The 23,750-nt window shown below is 41.7% G+C and overlaps 1 protein-coding gene and 2 pseudogenes across 5 annotated transcripts in view; all 3 read left to right on the top strand.

Moving 5' to 3' along the window:
- LOC139469449 (transmembrane channel-like protein 7) overlaps nucleotides 1–20,669 on the top strand; it is a 37,926-nt gene extending 17,257 nt beyond the window's left edge. For 3 of the 5 annotated variants that reach the window (XM_071251624.1, XM_071251623.1, XM_071251625.1), the window contains exons 10-20: nucleotides 424–566; nucleotides 1,150–1,222; nucleotides 1,672–1,769; nucleotides 2,776–2,871; nucleotides 5,175–5,250; nucleotides 5,601–5,731; nucleotides 6,372–6,536; nucleotides 7,517–7,595; nucleotides 10,018–10,153; nucleotides 11,473–11,960; nucleotides 18,485–20,669. In XM_071251624.1, the coding sequence (XP_071107725.1) occupies nucleotides 424–566; nucleotides 1,150–1,222; nucleotides 1,672–1,769; nucleotides 2,776–2,871; nucleotides 5,175–5,250; nucleotides 5,601–5,731; nucleotides 6,372–6,536; nucleotides 7,517–7,595; nucleotides 10,018–10,153; nucleotides 11,473–11,942 (1,467 nt within the window). In that variant the 3' untranslated portion in view covers nucleotides 11,943–11,960; nucleotides 18,485–20,669. Of the gene's footprint in view, nucleotides 1–423; nucleotides 567–1,149; nucleotides 1,223–1,671; nucleotides 1,770–2,775; nucleotides 2,872–5,174; nucleotides 5,251–5,600; nucleotides 5,732–6,371; nucleotides 6,537–7,516; nucleotides 7,596–10,017; nucleotides 10,154–11,472; nucleotides 11,961–15,089; nucleotides 15,109–18,484 lie in introns of all 5 variants that reach the window. The other 2 variants (XM_071251626.1, XM_071251627.1) reach the window with 2 other exon arrangements.
- On the top strand, nucleotides 12,414–13,258 carry LOC139469545 (uncharacterized; annotated as a pseudogene).
- LOC139468823 (uncharacterized) lies at nucleotides 13,288–15,068 on the top strand (annotated as a pseudogene).
- Nucleotides 20,670–23,750: the final 3,081 nt, after the last annotated feature.

Raw genomic sequence — 23,750 nt, 5'->3', positions numbered from 1 at the left:
GAGTCAGTATACTGTGTCTGAGTGGGGTATTCATGTTTAACCATTTCAGATGTAGTTCTCATGACCTTCTAATAGAAAAGGTAGACATTTAGCAAAACCAAGGGAAAACAGATTGTGTAAATATTGTACTTGCCAAGAGATAGAAGATGAATACCATTTTTTGCTAGTCTGTCCATTGTGTGCAAATATCAGAAAAGAATACATACATACATATTTTTATCTGGTTAAAAACCATGGTATGGTATCTCAGTGGACTAGCACTATAAATCGGTATCAGTCCAGACTAGTATAAGCAGCCACATACACACACATGTGCATGCATGTCCCTATATAAGTGCAATGATATTGGATGTGACATTAAACCCCATTTCACCTCACCTGCTAGACCCTGTGTCCAGTTCATGTTCATGCTGTATATTTCAGAACAAGATTCCTGTGTTGAGTGAGCTGGCCCTGCCCCTGGTTATCACGTCGCTGAACATGATCACGCCGACCGTCTTCTCACTCGTGGGATATCTGGAGAAATACGAGAAGCCCAAAAATGAGCTGTACATCCATATGCTCAGGTTGGTAGTGAATCGCAACCCGCAAGGGGTGTGTTCAAACATATAGGATATGACTTTAAACAGTACTAGCTATAACTAACTTGATGAAGGTCGAGCTAGATTTGCTTACTGAAGATGTAATTATGGTTCTTGTGACACAAGCAGATGAACGTGAATGCTGAAGTTGAGAGAGTTGATTTCCTGTTGAAATAAACAGGATTATGTATGGAAACTTGCCCATGTGAAAAAAAAAGTAGAGACGTCTTGACACAGCAAACTCTCTTTGATAGTTGCTCATAATATCAAACACAGATTGTCACTGTCATGTATTTTGGAATATTACTAAGTGGGGCATCAAACAACAAACAAAAAGGAAATAAAAAAGGACTGTGCTTGATGACATAGGTACTATGTCAGGTCTTTGTTTTGTTGTAGATAAAAATGACAGAACTACTTGCTTGAATGTATTAGTGTATTTGTGTATGTATGTATGAATGTGTATGAATGAATTAGTGTATTAGTGTATGAATGTATGAGTATATTAGTGGCCTCAAATAAAAAAAATAATCACCACTTAATCTAATACACTTCTTTGTGTCCTCAGGACAATGACATTGCGAGCGACCAACTTGGCAGTCCTGGTGTATTTCTGGTTTAAGACCGCCCAAGAGAAGGATGTAAGTCTACTGCACAGGGTTACTCATTGTGTCCCACTATATGTCTATTATCATGATGATGTTTCTGCTCTAAGCCATGATGTATCAATGTCACTTACATCTATGGCAATCGTATTTGGCAAAAGTAAACATATTTTTTCCAAGATATTTATGTTGTCACCAGATATAGAAACAATGTGAACTAACTTGTATTCTCTATACTGGTGGGGTGGTCGGGTAGCCTAGTGGTTAAAGCGTTCACTCATCATGCCGAAGACCTGGGTTTGATTCCTCACATGGGTACAATGTGTGAAGCCCCTTTCTGGTGTCCCCCGCCGTGATATTACTGGAATATTGCTAAAAGTGGTGTAAAACCATACTCACTCACTCACTCACTGTCTATGCTGGTTAAGAATAGTTTTATAAACATTGTATCAAATAATTATATAATATTTCTTGTACATTTTCAGTGCTGGGAGTCGTTTGTAGGCCAGGAGATATATCGTCTTGTCATCGTTGATTTCATCTTCACCCTCCTGTATACCTTCTTCTTTGAGTTCATTAGAAGGTAAGAGGAAACAAACTGTCAGCAATTCAATCAGAATTGTCTTTCACTTTGTGTGTGGAGTGTGAACCTTCATAGAGGTGAGGGTCAAACTGTATGAACGTCAGAGCTTGCGACATCATTCATTCAGTGTTAGGCCCTCACTCTATGATAAACTTGAGGGGAGTGATTTTAGAAATTGTTAATGAAGCTGTGGCGGTTACAAGTGTTACACATCATGGATCAGTTGGGTGGTCATTGGAAGGTGTGACAAATAGATGCAAGTCCATACTACAAAAGTGGATGTGCATTTTTACATTTTGTTCACTAGGATGGGTCATAGCGAGGATATTCATGAACGATCATGCAGTCAAACTCTCTGACGTTTCTCAATGTATGCTTAAACGCTGAGTTGAAGATTAGGGGATCTAAGTGATCAGAAAGAATGCTTTTGTATGTATACATGCAAGGGAATTCCCATGGGTTTACCCAGGAATGTGGAAGTAGTCTCTAAATGTTTACATCATTTCAAGAATACAGTCTCGTGAAATACAGATGAACGTCAAATTGTGTCATTCTTATGAACATCAGTTTCTCGGTCATGTGACCAGCCTCTCTTCCAATGGGAAAGCTGTATATCGTGTAAACATCAAATGAAAAAATGATTATATACTCAGCTTGGCCTTTCAATAACACGGGGTTGAGGCACATGGTGGTGCTTTGTTTATCTTGGTAACATTAACTTACATTCAGCAGCTCTTCTTGACATAGTCTTGTACACTGGGGAGGTAGGGTAGCCTAGTGGTTAATGCAATCGCTTGTCACATCGAAAGCCCGAGTTTTATTCTGCACATGGAGTAAAGTGTAAAGAGTAAAGACCATTCTGATGTCCCCCCGTTGTGATATTTTCCAAAGCATCATACAATCTTCCTCCCTCGATGCTTTGCCACAGCTTGTATTTCCTGACCTCAATGACCTCAGGCTGTACTTGTGTGTCAGGTTAAATACGTGCCCAATTTCTAATTCACAGGATAATTTCCCAGTTCTGCTTCAAGAGAGTTACCAGAGCAGAGTTTGGTATCGGCCGTGACACGCTGGACCTTATATACTCCCAGGCATTGTGTTGGTGAGAACTATACTATGTGCTAATTATGTAAAAATTACCTTTACGTATGAAATATCATACATGATGATGTGAGATGGTTTAAACTCACAATTTGCTGTAATGATGATGAGGGATCATATTAACGTATGTCATGTGCAGAAGTGAGCATTTGTTTGCATGATAAGTAACTGGGTTGTTTTATTTCACATATTTCAAATCTTTTACTTGTAATACCAAGCACCCCTACCAGTAATGTGGCATAGTAATGTACCGTATCCACTGTAATAAGTGCCCCAGACCATTGATAAGTTCATAATTGAAGATTGATAAAGGGGGTCACTTATCAAGATCATTTACAGCAAGGAAAATTGTTTTCAGAGATCAGACATGGTTCAAACTCAAACCTTTTTGATAATAGTCACTTTTCAGCTATATACTCCTTCTGTGCTGCTGGTTTCTGTAAGAGATGTGTAATATACAAGAAAACACAGTCTGTCATGTAAATGTTTGGTCTGATACAGGGACACGTATTAACATTACTTACAGATTGGTCTAGAGGATGTTCTGGGGCTCTTACAAGAGCGGAGCTCCTAGTATTAGGGATGAATCGATACAGCAAGGTTGCGATACGAAACATATCATGATACATAGTTGCGATACAATACATATCGTGATACATAGTTGCGATACGAAACATATCATGATACATAGTTGCGATACGAAACATATCATGATACATAGTTGCGATACAATACATATCGTGATACATAGTTGCGATACAATACATATCATGATACATAGTTGCGATACAATACATATCATGATACATAGTTGCGATACAATACATATCATGATACATAGTTGCGATACAATACATATCGTGATACATAGTTGCGATACAATACATATCATGATACATAGTTGCGATACAATACATATCGTGATACATAGTTGCGATACAATACATATCATGATACATAGTTGCGATACAATACATATCATGATACATAGTTGCGATACAATACATATCATGATACATAGTTGCGATACAATACATATCGTGATACATAGTTGCGATACGAAACATATCATGATACATAGTTGCGATACAATACATATCATGATACATAGTTGCGATACAATACATATCATGATACATAGTTGCGATACAATACATATCATGATACATAGTTGCGATACAATACATATCGTGATACATAGTTGCGATACAATACATATCATGATACATAGTTGCGATACAATACATATCGTGATACATAGTTGCGATACAATACATATCATGATACATAGTTGCGATACAATACATATCGTGATACATAGTTGCGATACAATACATATGATACATAGTTGCGATACAATACATATCGTGATACATAGTTGCGATACAATACATATCGTGATACATAGTTGCGATACGAAACATATCATGATACATAGTTGCGATACAATACATATCATGATACATAGTTGCGATACAATACATATCGTGATACATAGTTGCGATACAATACATATCATGATACATAGTTGCGATACAATACATATCATGATACATAGTTGCGATACAATACATATCGTGATACATAGTTGCGATACAATACATATCATGATACATAGTTGCGATACAATACATATCGTGATACATAGTTGCGATACAATACATATCATGATACATAGTTGCGATACAATACATATCATGATACATAGTTGCGATACAATACATATCGTGATACATAGTTGCGATACAATACATATCGTGATACATAGTTGCGATACGAAACATATCGTGATACATAGTTGCGATACAATACATATCATGATACATAGTTGCGATACAATACATATCGTGATACATAGTTGCGATACAATACATATCGTGATACATAGTTGCGATACGAAACATATCGTGATACGCATATTTACATCAAATCGGGTGGAAATTTCTTACTATAAATATTTCAGAGCAGGTTCAAAAGGAAAAGCTAGCTGTAGACACGTTTGTAGAAGCTATTTTTAGTATTTAACTTGAAACGCTAATAACAACACATTCGTGATATTTGACTGACAAAAATGCTGAGGTCATCACAAGTAATAAGTAATTTATTTTAGCAAGTGTATCGTCTTATATCGATACAGAAAAATACATACCGATGTATTGTTTCACCCTTACTAAGTATGGTGAATATGGTAATCCTTATTTGTGGCTGTAGCTCACCTGTTTGTGCATCATCACCCAGATCTTTTTAACACACAAATCACATGTTCCGAGTGAGTTTTGTTAATGTTTCATAATTCTTTTTCAGGCTGGGAACATTTTACAGTCCTTTGCTCTCGTGCATTGTGATCATAAAGTTGTGGATCATTTTCTATGTGAAAAGGGTAGGTATCATTCCTTATAGTTTGATAGTAAGGATACATGGTGTTGGTAAACATGTTTTTATCATCATAAAGTGTCAGCATGTTTTCAAGAGATTGTCCTTGTACCTGTATGTTTGACACACTTCAGACTGACGAGGTGAAAGAAGTGATGAACATATTTTCATGGAAATCATTACTAAACCTGAAATTATATGTTTGGTGAGAGTTACTAAAAGTTATGTCTCTGATTTCTTTATCCCAGTGGATAATGTCAGCATTTATAGAACAGGCAATTAAGGAACTTGTGTCGTTGAAAGTGGATAACTTTGTTCATTGTGGAGACTATGTAAGTTTTCTGGTGTGTGTTTCAGGTCAGTGTTTTACAGAACTGTCAGCCTTCAATGCGTCCGTGGCGGGCGGCGCGATCACACACCATCTTCCTCGGCTTCCTCTTCTGTTTCTTCCTCCTCACGACCACAGCAGTGGCCTGTGGGATCATATTGTAAGTCCTGGAGATTGGTGGATCATATTGTAAGTCCTGGAGACTGGTTTATTATATTGTAAGTCCTGGAGACCGGTGGATCATATTGTAAGTCCTGGAGACTGGTTGATCATATTGTAAGTCCTGAAGACTGGTGGATCATATTGTAAGTCCTGCAGACTGGTTTATTATATTGTAAGTCCTGGAGACTAGTGGATCATATTGTAAGTCCTGGAGACTGGTGGATCATATTGTAAGTCCTGGAGACTGGTGGATCATATTGTAAGTCCTGGAGACTAGTGGATCATATTGTAAGTCCTGGAGACTAGTGGATCATATTGTAAGTCCTGGAGACTAGTGGATCATATTGTAAGTCCTGGAGACTGGTGGATCATATTGTAAGTCCTGGAGACTGGTGGATCATATTGTAAGTCCTGGAGACTGGTGGATCATATTGTTAGTCCTGGTTGACGAGTGAATCTCACATTGAACATACTCGGGACTGGTTGATTAGTGAATTTAGACCATGGCCATCCTTCAGTTAAATATGGATGAGATATGGAGTGGGCAAATGTTTGGTGATACAACAAGATCAAACTAAAATATTACTATGAGAAATGAGTTAATATTTAATTGTTTACAATTTGTTTGTGTCCACCAGTATCAAGCCAAGTCAGAATTGTGGTCCCTACCAGGGCAAGAACACCACGTACGAGGTCGTCATTGAGCTGGTCGAATCCTGGAAGGAGGAACACGCCTGGCTGCATGAGGTCATCCACTTCATCTCGTCTCCGGGCTTCATTGCTGGAGCCGTGGTCTTACTGTGGTGAGTGAGAGAGACTTCATTGCTGGACTGGTGGTCTTACTGTGGTGAGTGAGAGATGCTTCATTGCTGGAGCCGTGGTCTTACTGTGGTGAGTGAGAGATGCTTCATTGCTGGACTGGTAGTCTTACTGTGGTGAGTGAGAGATGCTTCATTGCTGGACTGGTGGTCTTACTGTGGTAAGTGAGAGAGGCTTCATTGCTGGACTAGTGGTCTTACTGTGGTGAGTGAGAGATGCTTCATTGCTGGAATGGTGGTCTTACTGTGGTGAGAGAGGCTTCATTGCTGGAGCCGTGGTCTTACTGTGGTGAGTGAGAGAGGCTTCATTTCTGGACTGGTGGTCTTACTGTGGTGAGTGAGAGAGGCTTCATTGCTGGAGCCGTGGTCTTACTGTGGTGAGTGAGAGATGCCTCATTGCTGGACTGGTGGTCTTAGTGTGGTGAGTGAGAGATGCCTCATTGCTGGATTGGTGGTCTTACTGTGGTGAGTGAGAGAGGCTTCATTGCTGGACTGGTGGTCTTACTGTGGTGAGTGAGAGATGCTTCATTGCTGGACTAGTGGTCTTACTGTGGTGAGTGAGAGATGCTTCATTGCCGGAGCAGTGGTCTTAGTGTGGTGAGTGAGAGATGCCTCATTGCTGGATTGGTGGTCTTACTGTGGTGAGTGAGAGATGCTTCATTGCTGGACTAGTGGTCTTACTGTGGTGAGTGAGAGATGCTTCATTGCTGGACTGGTGGTCTTACTGTAGTAAGTGAGAGGCTTCATTGCTGGACTAGTGGTCTTACTATGGTGAGTGAGAGACGCTTCATTGCTGGACTGGTAGTCTTACTGTGGTGAGTGAGAGAGGCTTCATCCACTTCAGATCTATGTGGGTTTTTTTAAAACTTGGAAGGAATACAAACATGAGGGAAATTCTGACTACCTGTACTGATCAAGCAGCTACTGTCCAGAAGAATCAAGACTTGGCTATTTTGTTGTTTCAGTATGGGAACGTACTACATGAGAATTGCAATGATTGGCCACAAGGAGATGGTGAAACTTCTGCAGCAGCAACTGGCGCTAGTAAGTCCGTTTATTTGTGTGTTCGTTTTTTTAGTTGCTTGTTTGTTGTTTAAGGCCACACTGAGCAATATTCCATCTATATGATAGTGGCCTGTAAATAATCTTGTCTAACCAAACAAACTAGTGATGAGTGTTTTGAGCACTACCCCACGTCGTCAAGGTACAATGACATGCAGTCAACCAGGTCTGACCACGATCAATGACATTGCCTCATTGGACCAGGATACGTTGCTGGGGGCCTGTTCTGACCTGGAATCACTCCTGACATGAGAAGATGGGTCCTATGTCCTATGCATCACAGTTATGGATGATTATTATACCCCCAACCTAAACAGGCAGGGGCATATAGTTATGCTTAGGAATTCCGTCCATCTTTCTGTCCTTCTGAGGACATTTTTTTGTGTGACCTATAACATTAAAACCACTTCATAGATTCTTTTCAAACTTGGTGAACACTTTTTATACCTTTGGAGATGTGTTTCTAAAAAAATACAGTTTTTTTTTATTATTGTATTCATATGCGACCTATAACTTGAAAACTACTGCATGGATTCTTTCAAAATTGGGGAACAGTTTCCATATTTATAGAAGAGTTGTAGTGCAAAGTTTGATTTTGATGTGTTTATTTTGTGAAAAAAATATGATGTTTTTCATTTTGTGAACTTATAAAAAATGTTTTACTTCAACATTTGTGCGACCTATAACTTGAAAACTGTTACATGGATTCTTTTCCAATTGGGGGTACAGTTTCTATACCAATAGGAGAGGGGCAGTGCAAACTTTAATTTTGTTATGTATATTTTCTGAAAAAATATGATATTTTGCATGTTCTTAACATTTTACTTTTTACTGCAACATTTGTGTGACCTTTAACTTGAAGACTTCTTCATTGATTCTTTACCAGGTAGGGATACTGTTTCTATATTTATAGGAGAGATGAAGTGCAAAGTTTGATTTTGGGGGATTCGTGAGCCCTGTTCACTTTTTGTCTTGTTGTTTATGCTTGTAATAGGCATGGAAATAACACAATAACCAGGCTAGTATGTCCATGGGGAAGGGGAAGCCTGCTGATGGCTGCAGCAGAGACAGCAGTACCAGAGGTCCAGATAACTTTTTGAGCAATGGAGTTTTAACTCAAAGGTTTCTATCTTAATTGGTTTATTACATTTTTCATTGGGTAACCGATATCTTTTCACTCATCTATTCATCACTCTATTGGGCTTTTCCCCAAATGAGTAAGCATATTGAGATTTAAAAAAAATTTGAAATAATGTTTTAGATGTATATAACAGTTCTAAATATAGGCTTGACTCAGAAAGTAAATTAGCTCGTAATTGTGTTTCGTTATACGCATGCTGAAAAAGCTTCATTGGGTATTTATGTGTGCTGTTTACAAACTTTTGCGTTTTCCATTTAATGCATGCGTTTCTGTACGCAAGTTAATAGAAAGTAATTGGGTTTTGAATATTTTTTTGGGGTATTTTATGCAAATACGCAGCTTATCTGTAGCTCTAAGTACACATCTTGTTCCTGGAGACCGTTTTACATAATGTTGTCATGGTAGCAGGTTGTAACAAAAAGTCACTGCTGCGGAATTATGGGAAATCAGAACCTGTCCTTGGTGTGTATCACTTGCCAGTGACAGCAGTCTTCTTGCTTCCATGGCTCCCTACATCCTCCCATGGCTCCCTACATCCTTCCATGGCTCCCTACATCCTTCCATGGCTCCCTACATCCTCCCATGGCTCCCTACATCCTTCCATGGCTCCCTACATCCTCCCATGGCTCCCTACATCCTCCCATGGCTCCCTACATCCTCCCATGGCTCCCTACATCCTTCCATGGCTCCCTACATCCTTCCATGGCTCCCTACATCCTTCCATGGCTCCCTACATCCTCCCATGGCTCCCTACATCCTTCCATGGCTCCCTACATCCTCCCATGGCTCCCTACATCCTTCCATGGCTCCCTACATCCTTCCATGGCTCCCTACATCCTCCCATGGCTCCCTACATCCTTCCATGGCTCCCTACATCCTACCATGGCTCCCTACATCCTTCCATGGCTCCCTACATCCTCCCATGGCTCCCTACATCCTTCCATGGCTCCCTACATCCTCCCATGGCTCCCTACATCCTCCCATGGCTCCCTACATCCTTCCATGGCTCCCTACATCCTCCCATGGCTCCCTACATCCTCCCATGGCTCCCTACATCCTTCCATGGCTCCCTACATCCTCCCATGGCTCCCTACATCCTTCCATGGCTCCCTACATCCTCCCATGGCTCCCTACATCCTCCCATGGCTCCCTACATCCTCTCACAGGAGGTACACTGACAGTCTATTTCCCAGTGATGGTTATGTTACTTTGCAAGATGTCAGCATTGGTTGAGTGACCAGAATCATTCACTGACATTTTCAGGAGGGTAAAGACAAGAACTTCCTGCTCAACCTTCTCCAGGAAGTGAGCCGCAAGAGGAAGAAAGATGATGGTGGTCTGAACAAGCGCACCCGACTGCAGCCTGGTGCAGGAACCTCCTCCGACATCATGTCACCAGGTGAGCTAACATATGTACCTGTATATACATATCTGTCATCTACAGCTGTGTCTGTCCCGTGTCTGTCCCGTGTGACTTGTTCAACATGTTCTTTCTGGAGTGTCATAATATCAACTCATGTACGTTGGTGGTCTGAGTACTTAAGTTTACTGATAAAAACTGTATAATAATATTAATATATACCATATTTTCTTGAGTATAGTGCACACCAAAGTATAATGCGCACCCCCTCTAGCGGATTCAGCATTTTGGATTAAGATTAAATGTGTATTTTCTCGTAAACTAAGCCAGAAACAGCAAACAGCTGTACACGTTTTCTTGGAATCTACCGGTGATTCAGTCAAGATACACCCAATGATATAACATTACATGATTTTAGTGCAAGGATCGGGAAAAAAGTGTATCTGAAAATTATTTTTTTTATCAGGAATAATATATTCCAATATCTTGTTATTTTAGTTGCAGCATTTACTAAATACATTTAAAATAAAAATAACCCTAAGCGTAGCAGCTGATCGCTATTGCCGGTTATTTTTTTTCACAAAATTCACAATATTTTTTTCACCGTCAAGGCTTCCGCGCAGGTGATTGCGAGAACTACGTGTTGACATAGAATCGTCAAACTATAACAAATATGACTGTTAACGAGTCAAAGTATGGCATTTATGATATATGTATCCATTCTCTGTCAACTAAAATTTCTTCAAGGCATCAATAATGATAATCTGACTATTGCTTCACACACAATTTCGCTGAAATTAATTAAAACAATATGAAAAGGAATTTTCAATAAAATCTATTAAATAAGTTACAAACAGAAGTCCAGATATACAATGAACACTTTTTATAGACAGACAGTGTTATGACATGATTAATTTGCGTACTTCAGTATGGATTTGTTGACAAATGGTATTTCCAGTGGTACATGCTCACGGTAATGTCTTTGTGTTGGGGGAAAAAACATCAAAACTCATTATGGCATGTATTATGCGCACCCTCTTCTACACAGCTGTGTTTTTTGGAAAAAAAGTGCGCACTATACTCAAGAAAATACGGTAACGTCGGAAAGAAGTAAAGATGATTCTAACTTTTCTCTGTTATCTTTTATTTGTCTGAAAATTATGATTTCAGGGAATCTGTCTGATTGGACTGAATTGTTATTCTGTTTAAAACATCAGTCTGTGTTAGCCCATTAGTCAGAGTCATGACTGTAGTTCATGAGATGGTGAATATCTGACAGGTGAATATCTGTCTTGCATTTCTTGCTCATTCAGAATCTCAAACATTTTATGTAATTGCACATGATAAACTTGAAACAGACGATGAAGTAGACAGTGTCGTCACGGCCCAGGCTGAGCCAGCTGTCTGTGAACAGGAAAAAGACAGTGTCATCACGGCCCAGGCTGAACCAGCTATCTGTGGACAGGAAGTAGACAGTGTTGTCATGGCCCAGACTGAGCCAGCTGTCTGTGAACAGGAAAAAGACAGTGTCATCATGGCCCAGGCTGAACCAGCTATCTGTGGACAGGAAGTAGACAGTGTTGTCACGGCCCAGACTGAGCCAGCTGTCTGTGAACAGGAAGTAGACAGTGTTGTCACAGCCCAGGCTGAGCCAGCTGTCTGTGAACAGGAAGTAGATAGTGTTGTCATGGCCCAGACTGAGCCAGCTGTCTGTGCACAGGAAGTAGACAGTGTCGTCACGGCCCAGGCTGAGCCAGCTGTTTCTTGGCAGCAAGAAGAAGAAGATGACAATCAGGATAATAATGATGCCTCGAGCCAGGCAACATGATGACATGTTCACATCTAGGTATCATTCAAGTTTTGTGGCATGTTTCTTGTGCATCTAAGCATGTCTATGTATAGCTGACCAATGGTCAGGGCATGTTGACCCCTGTAAGACCTAAGCTTCATCTCTACTTGGCCCTTCTTCTGCAGCAGCAGCAGCAGCTTTTCATGCCTGTCACTGTCCGCAGACAGTAGGTCACTGCCAATAGTCTTGCCTAGACTTGCCAAACACGTCAATACTTGATTATCTCAAACTATTCCAGAATGTGTTCTCAGCAGGATTAAACCCACTACCAGCAAAGTACATTTGTTCTTGCATTCAAATACTTATGTTGTGTAACAATATTTCAGAGGTTATGTATTCATAAACATGTGCTATTTGTTCTTAGACACTCACTGAATAACGTTATCTATGATAGCTATTTACTAGTTTAAATAAGCTGGAGGTACACCATTATTACATCCTTGCTAGCAATCTAGACTATGTATATATCAACACAGTGAGATTTTAAGGAGGACACTGTTCTCATGTGCCATACTTTGAAAAGATGAATGTATTATTTCGGCATGTTACTATTTACTTTTCTAAGACAGGTTTCAGTCATGTTCTCTTCATGTAAATAAGTTAAGTTTCAAATCATGCATATGTTCTTTAGCATTAGCCTTCTTATCAACATTGATGGTCCATGCTTTCACTAAGCTTGTGGTCACCTGACACACACCACAGCAAATGCAGATTTGGTTATGTTCACTAGTGCAGAATACTTCCTTCAAGGCATTCTGGGAAAGACTCCCATGGTCCTTCCTTCTGGGCATTCTGGGGAAGACTCCCATGATCCTTCCTTCAGGGCATTCTGGGGAAGACTCCAATGATCCTTCCTTCAGGGCATTCTGGGGAAGACTCCCATGGTCTTTCCTTCAGGCAATTCTGGGGAAGACTCCCATGATCCTTCCTTCAGGGCATTCTGGGGAAGACTCCCATGATCCTTCCTTCAGGGCATTCTGGGGAAGACTCCCATGATCCTTCCTTCAGGGCATTCTGGGGAAGACTCCCATGGTCCTTCCTTCAGGGCATTCTGGGGAAGACCCCCATGGTCCTTCCTTCAGGACATTCTGGGGAAGACTCCCATGATCTTTCCTTCAGGGTATTCCTGGGAAGACTCCCATGGTCCTTCCTTCAGTGCATTCCTGGGAAGACTTGCATGTTCCTTATTTCAGGGCATTCTGGGGAAGACTCCCATGGTCCTTCCTTCAGGGCATTCTGGGGAAGACTCCCATGGTCCTTCCTTCAGGGCATTCTGGGGAAGACTCCCATGATCCTTCCTTCAGGCATTAATGGGAAGACTTGCATGGCCCTTCCTTCAGGGCATTCTGGGGAAGACTCCCATAGTCCTTCCTTCAGGGCATTCCATGGAAGACTCCTCTGGTCCTGATTCAGGACATTCCAGGGGAAAATTGCATGGTCCTTACTTCGAGGAATACCGGGGAAGACTCTCATGGTCCTTTCATCAGGATTTTCAGGGGAAGAATCTCATAATCCTTCCATCAGGGCTTACCGGGGAAGACTCCCATGGTCCTTCCTTCAGGACATTCTTGGCAAGACTCCTATGGTCCTGCTTCCGGACTTTTCATGGAAGACTCCCATGGTCTTTCCTTCTGGACATACCAGGGAAGAGTCCCATGGTCCTTCAGGACATTCTGGGGAACACTCCCATGGTCCTTTCTTCAGGGCATTCCAGGTAAGACTCCCATGGTCCTTCCTTCAGGACATGCCAGGGAAGACTCCCATGGTCTTTCCTTCTGGACATTCCAGGGAAGAGTCCCATGGTCCTTCAGGGCATTCTGGGGAAGACTCCCATGGTCCTTCCTTTCAGGGCATTCTGGGGAAGACTCCCATGGTCCTTCCTTCAGGACATTCTGGGGAAGACTCCCATGGTCCTTCCTTCAGGACATTCTGGGGAAGACTCCCATGGTCCTTCTTTCTGGACATTCTGTGGAGGACTCCTATGGTCGCTTCAGGACATTCCAGGGTAGACTTGCATGTTCTTTCCTTCAGGACATTGAGAGGTAGACGTGCATGTTCTTTCCTTCAGGATATTCCAGGGTAGACTTGCATGTTCTTTCCTTCAGGACATTCCAGGGTAGACTTCAGGACATAGTCTTTCCTTCAGGACATTAGGGGGTAGACTTGCAAGGTCCTTCCTTCAGGGCATTCCAGGTAAGACTCCCATGGTCCTTCCTTCAGGACATGCCAGGGAAGAGTCCCATGGTCCTTTCTTCAGGACATTCTGGGGAAGACTCCGATGGGCCCTTCCTTCAGGGCATTCTGGGGAAGACCCCATGGTCCTTTCTTCAGGACATTACGGGGTAGACTTGCATGGTCCCTCCTTCAGAGCATTACTGGGAAGACTCTCATGGTCCTTCCTTCAGGGCTTACCGGGGAAGACTCTCATGATCCTTCCTTCAGGGCTTACCGGGGAAGACTCTCATGGTCCTTCCTTCAGGGCTTACCGGGGAAGACTCTCATGGTCCTTCCTTCAGGGCTTACCGGGGGAGGACTCTCATGGTCCTTCCTTCAGGGCTTACCGGGGAAGACTCTCATGGTCCTTCCTTCAGGGCTTACCGGGGAAGACTCTCATGGTCCTTCCTTCAGGGCTTACCGGGGAAGACTCTCATGGTCCTTCCTTCAGGGCATTTTGGGATTGTTCCCATCACCCCATGCTTGTTGTAACAACTAACGACTGAGGAGTTTGTTGTGTGACTTGGCGTGTGTCATCATGCCTGATGGAGTGCCCCGTTGGTGCTAACCGCTATAGACTGTCAGACCCAGATTGTATGATTTTAAAGACGCCATGATACGGCTGAAATATTGCTCACTATGGTGTAAACAACATTCACTCACTCACTCAATCAATCACTCACGCACTAACTTGCTCATTCCACATCCAAGTCACGGTGTCACTGTTTCTGCTAGTTTACGCTAACTGGCATTCCCACAATGTGTCCTAAATTGCAAAGATGGTAAACATTGACACATTCTATGAATAAACATACAAGATTCAACTATTAGGATATGTATAAGAAATAATGTTTTTACTTTGCACAAAAAGACATTCACAAAACTAAATAATTTCTTACCCAACTTTTGTAGGTCCCCGAGTTAACCAAGGGTATGACACAAATTTTGAGAGTTTAGCTTTGAGCACTACCACACTAGGCCTATAGCCCTTACACAGTCCAATAATAGTACCAGCCCTTCCATCTGGCTTATAACATCCCTGAGCAGGTAGATGTAGTATGCTGGTCCTAGTGAAGATTGATACCTACATAGCTGCTTCTGTTCTCTGCTCACTAAGCCTATATAGTGTACAGATGTTGGCTGCAGATCCACCCAACACGGTAGGTGTTATGCTGATGTTCTGTAGAAAAGTAAATTGATCAGGAAATTTAAAAACTAAAAACTTTTATTTCAGTTTGGTGAATGCTGATGATTGAATGAGTTCATTCACAAGGAATTGGTGATTTACTGCATCATAGGCTTGTGTTTATTGCCGAATTCTATTTTTGGCAGTTTGGGATATACTAAATGACTGTGGTATGATTGTGGTATGGACTTTGGGATTTATCATAACTGATACATTGTTAACTGTGTGATGGTATATATATCATAGACCTATTTGCAATATATGTTTCCCTGAGTTTCGATTTATTCAGTAGTTTGATATATACGGTAATGTTCAGCAAAATATCGCTTTGTATTTTGTACTTGCACGAATCAGGTGTGTGTCATGCTTTAACTCATGTGGGGATCTGACAGTGTGGCAGTTTCAAGTAATTTACAGATATGGGCAGTCATCTCTTTGAGATTGTGTGCTGACCATGAGTCAGCAGTGGGAATCTAGACCAGGTGTGGGGGGATGTGGGACTCTAGACCAGGTGTGGGGGGATGTGGGACTCTAGACCAGGTGTGGGGGGATGTTGGACTCTAGACCAGGTGTGGGGGGATGTTGGACTCTAGACCAGGTGTGGGGGGATCTGGGACTCTAGAATAGGTGTGGGGGGATGTGGGACTCTAGACCAGGTGTGGGGGGATGTTGGACTCTAGACCAGGTATGGGGGGATGTGGGACTCTAGACTAGGTGTGGGGGATGTGGGACTAGGTGTGGGGGATGTGGGACTAGGTGTGTGTAGGGGGGAGGGGGATGGGGGGGGGGGGGATGTGGCTACTGCTTTCAACCACTGGCTACCTGCCTCAAGTACTTCACACAGCTCCTGGATGTGTGCTTGTACTGACCAGTGTAATCATCATTCTACCATGAATTTGGAAAAAACTTGACTCTGATTGGTCAATCAGTGGTATCAAATCACAATAATCATCTCTGATATTGAAACAGATGATTTGATGGCCACATTGCCCCAGAAGCTGAAATTTATAGACTTATTGTCTGTAGGAATTTCTATATAATTATGTGTGCAATTGAAGGTTCAAAATGCAAAGTTGGGGTTACTACAATATTCAGTGTGGCAGTACGTTTCAGGCAGAAAACATGATAGACATCGGCTAAGAGAGTGTGTTTCAAGCTTTAAGGAGAGAGAATGAAAGTTGGCACTTTCGAGAGCGTGACATCATGTTTCCTGCATTACATTAAGCAAGCAAATTTAGTATTTGAAACCTGACGCTGCACGTTTGGTTGTGTGAAGGATACTTTGTGGAACCTGAACAGGGATATATAGGACGTGCAATCTATTAGCATGTCAAGCTTTACATTCTGTTTGTATTCAGTAAGAGTTTAGACATGCTGCAAAACACTGCTATTGACTAACATTCTTCAGATAGTATTTTGTTATACTAACCTCTTACTCAATCATTTCAAGCGTGTGCATTACAGACGCATATGGCCTGTTACTGTTTAATGGAGTCATTCATACTTTCTTCTGGAGATAGTTGTTTTTTCATATCTTACTAACTGCACGCCATTTTTATTCCAATATTACAGGCATTTAGGTTTGAGAGTTTTACATATTATTGTCACATGTTTCTCCAGGACCTGTAAATAAAGCAGTGGTACTGCTGCAGTGATGGTAGGTCTGTATGTGGGGGAGATAGTGCTAGTGTAAGACTGCTTCATGAGACCCAGTAAACAAAGCAGTGGTACTGCTACAGTGAAGGTAAGTCTGTATGTGGGGGAGATAGTGCTAGTGTGGACTGCTTCATGAGACCCAGTAAACAAAGCAGTGGTACTGCTACAGTGATGGTAGGTCTGTATGTGGGGGAGATAGTGCTGGTGTAAGACTGCTTCATGAGACCCAGTAAACAAAGCAGTGGTACTGCTACAGTGATGGTAGGTCTGTGTGTGGGGGAGATAGTGCTGGTGTAAGACTGCTTCATGAGACCCAGTAAACAAAGCAGTGGTACTGCTACAGTGATGGTAGGTCTGTATGTGGGGGAGATAGTGCTAGTGTAAGACTGCTTCATGAGACCCAGTAAACAAAGCAGTGGTACTGCTACAGTGATGGTAGGTCTGTATGTGGGGGAGATAGTGCTGGTGTAAGACTGCTTCATGAGACCCAGTAAACAAAGCAGTGGTACTGCTACAGTGATGGTAGGTCTGTGTGTGGGGGAGATAGTGCTGGTGTAAGACTGCTTCATGAGACCCAGTAAACAAAGCAGTGGTACTGCTACAGTGATGGTAGGTCTGTGTGTGGGGGAGATAGTGCTAGTGTGGACTGCTTCATGAGACCCAGTAAACAAAGCAGTGGTACTGCTACAGTGATGGTAGGTCTGTATGTGGGGGAGACAGTGCTAGTGTAAGACTGCTTCATGAGACCCAGTAAACAAAGCAGTGGTACTGCTACAGTGATGGTAGGTCTGTATGTGGGGGAGATAGTGCTGGTGTAAGACTGCTTCATGAGACCCAGTAAACAAAGCAGTGGTACTGCTACAGTGAAGGTAGGTCTGTGTGGGGGAGATAGTGCTAGTGTAAGACTGCTTCATGAGACCCAGTAAACCATGCCACTATTTCAATGTCATCTTGAGTGGTTTTGTAGCATGGACAAATATATTCCATATAGAGTGCTGTTTTGATATTGGAAATGATTCAAGCCGACAGTTATTGCTTAATTGATGTAGTACCTGCTTTGGACAGTCAATGTGCTATTTCAGTGTTGATTATCATTTTTTCTTGCATATGATGTAATTGATGTAATGTTTTGTGCCGAACCGGATTTGTGTGAACATGTTTTACTCCTATCTATTACTGATATAATGAACCTCAAAAGTTAACAAGTCTCTTATTGTGTTTATGAATTATGGCAGCAAGTACTTTGCCTGATGCTGGTTCAACACAATGTAATTCACTTGGTCATGTTGATGTATTCTCCTGACGTGTTTCTGCTCCTTGTTTATAACATATCTAAGAGGATAATTACGAGATGACGAGATGAATCCAATATTTTCCCAATCTACCTAAACTCAAGTGTGTATTGTCTGCTTGTGTGTTATGTATTCAAGACATCAGCAGAAACAAATTCTTTTCTGTGTTTCAGGAGGAAGGGCTTTCGCACGACAGTTGGTGGAGACGTCAGCTCGAATGTGAGATTCAGCCCACATGTCTGACAATCTTCCAGTCAGTGAATCGGCCTCGGAGGTGATGTGAAATGTGTGTCATCGTTCCTCCTCCATCTACTGATGTGTCGTGTCAGCGAGATTGTGTTGTCATGGTGACCAGCACAATGTGGTGATGAAGTATTACAGTTGTTTATGCTGCAGCCTGTCAGGGTTCAGACACTCTCCATCAGTAGTAGTGAGACAGGTCCTGGCTCATCTTCCTGAGACAAGGGATTATACTGACTATAAAAGTCCTGTTTCCACCCTTGCCGAATTAGGCTGGAATTATGGAGTGATCTTATGGCTGGCCTAATGAGTCCATGCATAGTCAGATGAAAATCCTGTAATGAAATTGACATCTGGTTCGTAAACTGCCATGCAAATTTCGGTCAATTGCAGGATTTGCAAAGCATGTGTATTGCAAGCTCGGCATCAACAAATTCTTCCCAAATCTTTTCATGTTTTTAATCAAGATGCTCACTTGATTTGATGCACTTCACGAAGAAAGATCTGTTTGATTATCAGTCAGATTGTCTTGAGTGGGAGCGCCATTTTGTTTGAAGCAAATGCATGTAATAGGAGAGGTGGAATCTGATTGTCAATAGGAGGGACACAGAAGGGACATTATTCGTAATAGCCAATGGTGGCACTACGATCGAGCCCAGAAATTCCAGCCTACTTCGGCAAGGGTGGAAACTGGACTTTTGTACTCCCTTGCCTCCTGAAGATGGTCCTGGCTTGTCTGACATAGACTGTCACTGGTTGACAAATGTAACAGTGTTGTCATTCTGTGACAGAGCTTCAGCATATACATGATTGTGGGTAGGGTGGATTCAGCATATACATGATTGTGGGTAGGGTGGATTCAACATATACATGATTGTGGGTAGGGTGGATTCAGCATATACATGATTGTGGGTAGGGTGGATTCAGCATATACATGATTGTGGGTAGGGTGGATTCAGCATATACATGATTGTGGGTAGGGTGGATTCAGCATATACATGATTGTGGGTAGGGTGGATTCAGCATGTACATAATTGTGGGTAGGGTGGATTCAGCATGGGTATTAGAGCCAGATCACTTTTTGAAGTCAATCTTCATTTTCTGATGCAATAACATACATGGGGATTACAGTTTCTGAGATTTTACTCACGAGGTCATTGTCTATTGAGTTAACTTTGCCAATTCACTGTGACATATGCTTATTTTAACAAACAGTGACTGGTCATTGCATTATCATCACCAGTAGAACCAGTTGATGGTGTGACAATCAGCATATACATGATTGTGTGTAGGGTGGATTCAGCGTGTACGTGATTGTGGGTAGGGTGGATTCAGCGTGTACATGATTGTGGGTAGGGTGGATTCAGCATATACATGATTGTGGGTAGGGTGGATTCAGCATATACATGATTGTGGGTAGGGTGGATTCAGCATATACATGATTGTGGGTAGGGTGGATTCAGCATGGGTATTAGAGCCAGATCACTTTTTGAAGTCAATCTTCATTTTCTGATGCAATAACGTACATGGGGATTACAGTTTCTGAGATTTTACTCACGAGGTCATTGTCTATTGAGTTAACTTTGCCAATTCACTGTGACATATGCTTATTTTAACAAACAGTGACTGGTCATTGCATTATCATCACCAGTAGAACCAGTTGATGGTGTGACAATCTAACTCCACTGAATCTGTTACAAAGCATTAAGATTCTATCTTGATGTACCAGTGGTGAAGTATTTTATATCTATTCAAGTTCGCTCCATATTGGTTGGTGAAATATAGCTATGTTTGTGTTACATTCTACACAGTCGTATTTGTAGCAGGATGTAAGAACTAGGGACAGGATCGTGTCCTTCAGGGGAGTGTGTACCACAAGCATTTAAACTCATGCACTAATACCGACTTGTTTATGCAACTGTATGTAAATCAGAACAGACATGTAATGCCTGTGGGCAGTGTCATTATTCCTGTACATAGCAGCTTAGCATACACACACCTTTATCTCCGGGGGTTACCAAGTACATCACAAGGCTGGACAATGAAGTGATTTGGCTTGGTGGTTCTCATTTCAAGGTCTATTTTCCAAGGTCTATACTTCCACAGCTAACTGACATAATAGCTGGGACAGCAGGACTAGTTGAGTTGCTGGGACAGCTGGTCTAGTTGTGTTGCTGGAACAGCTGGTCTAGTTGAGTTGCTGGGACAGCAGAACTAGTTGAGTTGCTGGGACAGCTGGTCTAGTTGTGTTGCTGGGACAGCTGGTCTAATTGTGTTGCTGGGACAGCTGGTCTAGTTGTGTTGCTGGGACAGGACTAGTTGAGTTGCTGGGACAGGACTAGTTGAGTTGCTGGGACAGCAGGACTAGTTGAGTTGCTGGGACAGCTGGTCTAGTTGTGTTGCTGGAACAGCTGGTCTAGTTGAGTTGCTGGGACAGCAGAACTAGTTGAGTTGCTGGGACAGCTGGTCTAGTTGTGTTGCTGGGACAGCTGGTCTAATTGTGTTGCTGGGACAGCTGGTCTAGTTGTGTTGCTGGGACAGCTGGTCTAGTTGAGTTGCTGGGACAGCTGGTCTAGTTGTGTTGCTGGGACAGCTGGTCTAGTTGTGTTGCCTGGACAGCTGGTCTAGTTGAGTTGCTGGGACAGCTGGTCTAGTTGTGTTGCTGCAGCAGAGGAAGTAGTTCAGTTGAGGTGACTGCAGGACTAGTTGAGTTGCCATGACAGCTTGACTAGTTGACTTGCTGCAACAGCTGGACTAGTTCAGTTGCTGCAGCAGAGGGACAACTTCAGTTGCTGTGAGAGAGGGACTAGTTGACTTGCTGCAGCAGCTGGACTAGTTTAGTTGCTGCAACAAATGGTCACAACATAGAAACCAATATTGAAACTCTACAATTGTGGATATTGTGCTTTTGTGTTCATGTATCGTATTACAGTTACTTTTTATAATTGTATATATAATATTTTATTCAGATGTTTATCCTTGAATGAGGAACATTAAAAAATCTATTTTTTAATAATTTCTGAGTTCTGTTTTCCTGTTATAGGTCAAACTTGTCTTTTTCCTTAGCCATAAATGACACCTATTACCAATATCCATGGAGCCATTTTGATATCCAGGAAACTTCATCACAAGCTCTGCAACACCTCCACTGAGACTGCTACACGCTGAAGGTGGGCAGACAAAAGCCCCTGTGGATAAGAGCCACATAGGTAAAAAGCCCACCTGGACATAATCTCCATAGGATAAAAGCCCCTTATTTAGGAAAACATAAATTATACTGAAATCATCTGTATAATAATTCAACATCAGTCATCAACACAAGCGATTGTTGTACCCCACAGACTGGCTCCCTGGTCTAGTGGTAGAGTGCAGGCCCAGGGAGCGGAAAGTCCGGCACCGACCCCCAGCCGTGTCATACTAAAAAACGTTAAAAGACGGTACTTGTTGTTACCCTGCCTGGTGCTCGGCATTAAGGGGTTGAAACAAGGACTGGTCGGTTGGAGTCAGTATACCGTGTCTGAGTGAGGTATATATGTTATACTGGGCATGGTAGTCTAGGAGAAGATTCAGTCCACAAGCAGATTCACTCTAAGAGTAGATTCAGTTTACAAGCAGATTCAGTCTTCACGCAGATTCAGTCTACAAGCACATTTAGTCTATGAGCAGATTCAGTCTACAAGCACATTCAGTCTACGAGAAGATTCAGTTTACAAGCAGATTCAGTCTATGAGTAAATTCAGTTTACAAGCACATTCAGTCTACGAGAAGATTCAGTTTACAAGAAGATTCAGTTTACAAGCAGATTCAGTCTTCACGCAGATTTAGCCTACAAGCAGATTTAGCCTACAAGCAGATTCAGTCTACAAGCAGATTCAGTTTACAAGCAGATTCTGTCTATAAGCACATTCAGTCTACGAGAAGATTCAGTTTACAAGCAGATTCAGTCTATGAGCAGATTCAGTCTAAAAGCACATTCAGTCTACGAGAAGATTCAGTTTACAAGCAGATTCAGTCTACGAGAAGATTCAGTTTACAAGCAGATTCATTCTATGAGCAGATTCAGTTTACAAGCACATTCAATCTACAAGAAGATTCAGTTTACAAGCAGATTCAGTCTATGAGCAGATTCAGTCTAAAAGCACATTCAGTCTACGAGAAGATTCAGTTTACAAGCAGATTCAGTCTACGAGAAGATTCAGTTTACAAGCAGATTCAGTCTATGAGTAGATTCAGTTTACAAGCACATTCAGTCTACGAGAAGATTCAGTTTACAAGCAGATTCAGTCTATGAGCAGATTCTGTCTAAAAGCACATTCAGTCTACGAGAAGATTCAGTTAACAAGCAGATTCAGTCTACGAGAAGATTCAGTTTACAAGCAGATTCAGTCTATGAGTAAATTCAGTTTACAAGCACATTCAGTCTACGAGAAGATTCAGTTAACAAGCAGATTCAGTCTACGAGAAGATTCAGTTTACAAGCAGATTCAGTCTACGAGAAGATTCAGTTTACAAGCAGATTCAGTCTATGAGCAGATTCAAAGTTGCTCTATGAATCATGATCAGTATTCAACTTCAGGGGCATTGACAATGTTGCAAACTATATTGGTTCCCTTTATCTCTGAGTCCATTGCACCAAATTCAATGCTCAAAAACTCAACTTAATTTGTTTGTCAACCAACAGTAGTTTTATAACAATCTAATTGTCATGTTTTCATGTGGTCAATATGAATTGAAAAATAAATCAAGAATGAAAAAAAGACATTTTCAGAAGGCCTGTAGCCAACAGAGTCGTGTGAATAGTGGGGATAGTACTTTGTTTCATGTCTCATAATAAACAGGTTAAAGTAAAATTTCTAGGATGAGACCCTGCAAGTGAATTCTTTTGGCCTATTTAGTCAAAGGCCAGTGTCACCATTTCTATACCTGGATATATTTGCTAGCGCCTCACAGGTAACATGGGTTGTAGACTCCCCAGGGAGCTGAGAATGATAAACGAGTGCACACTGGTCCATTGACCGCAGTAATAATGTGTGTGAGTGAGTCGCATCGCCATTATATTTACATACAAATGAGACATGAATACTAAGTTATATATAAAAACAAATTTGTCAAACATATTTTATCCTAACAATATTATTTATAACTGTTTAAAACACGAGCTATAAGCCACCAGCCACCAAAGCTAGCCCACCTTGCTGG

The sequence above is a fragment of the Haliotis cracherodii genome, unplaced genomic scaffold (assembly GCF_022045235.1).
Source record: "Haliotis cracherodii isolate W230 unplaced genomic scaffold, xgHalCrac1.p SCAF_2, whole genome shotgun sequence".
In the NCBI taxonomy this organism is placed as follows: domain Eukaryota; kingdom Metazoa; phylum Mollusca; class Gastropoda; order Lepetellida; family Haliotidae; genus Haliotis; species Haliotis cracherodii.
This window is presented reverse-complemented; position numbering and strand designations above follow the sequence as displayed.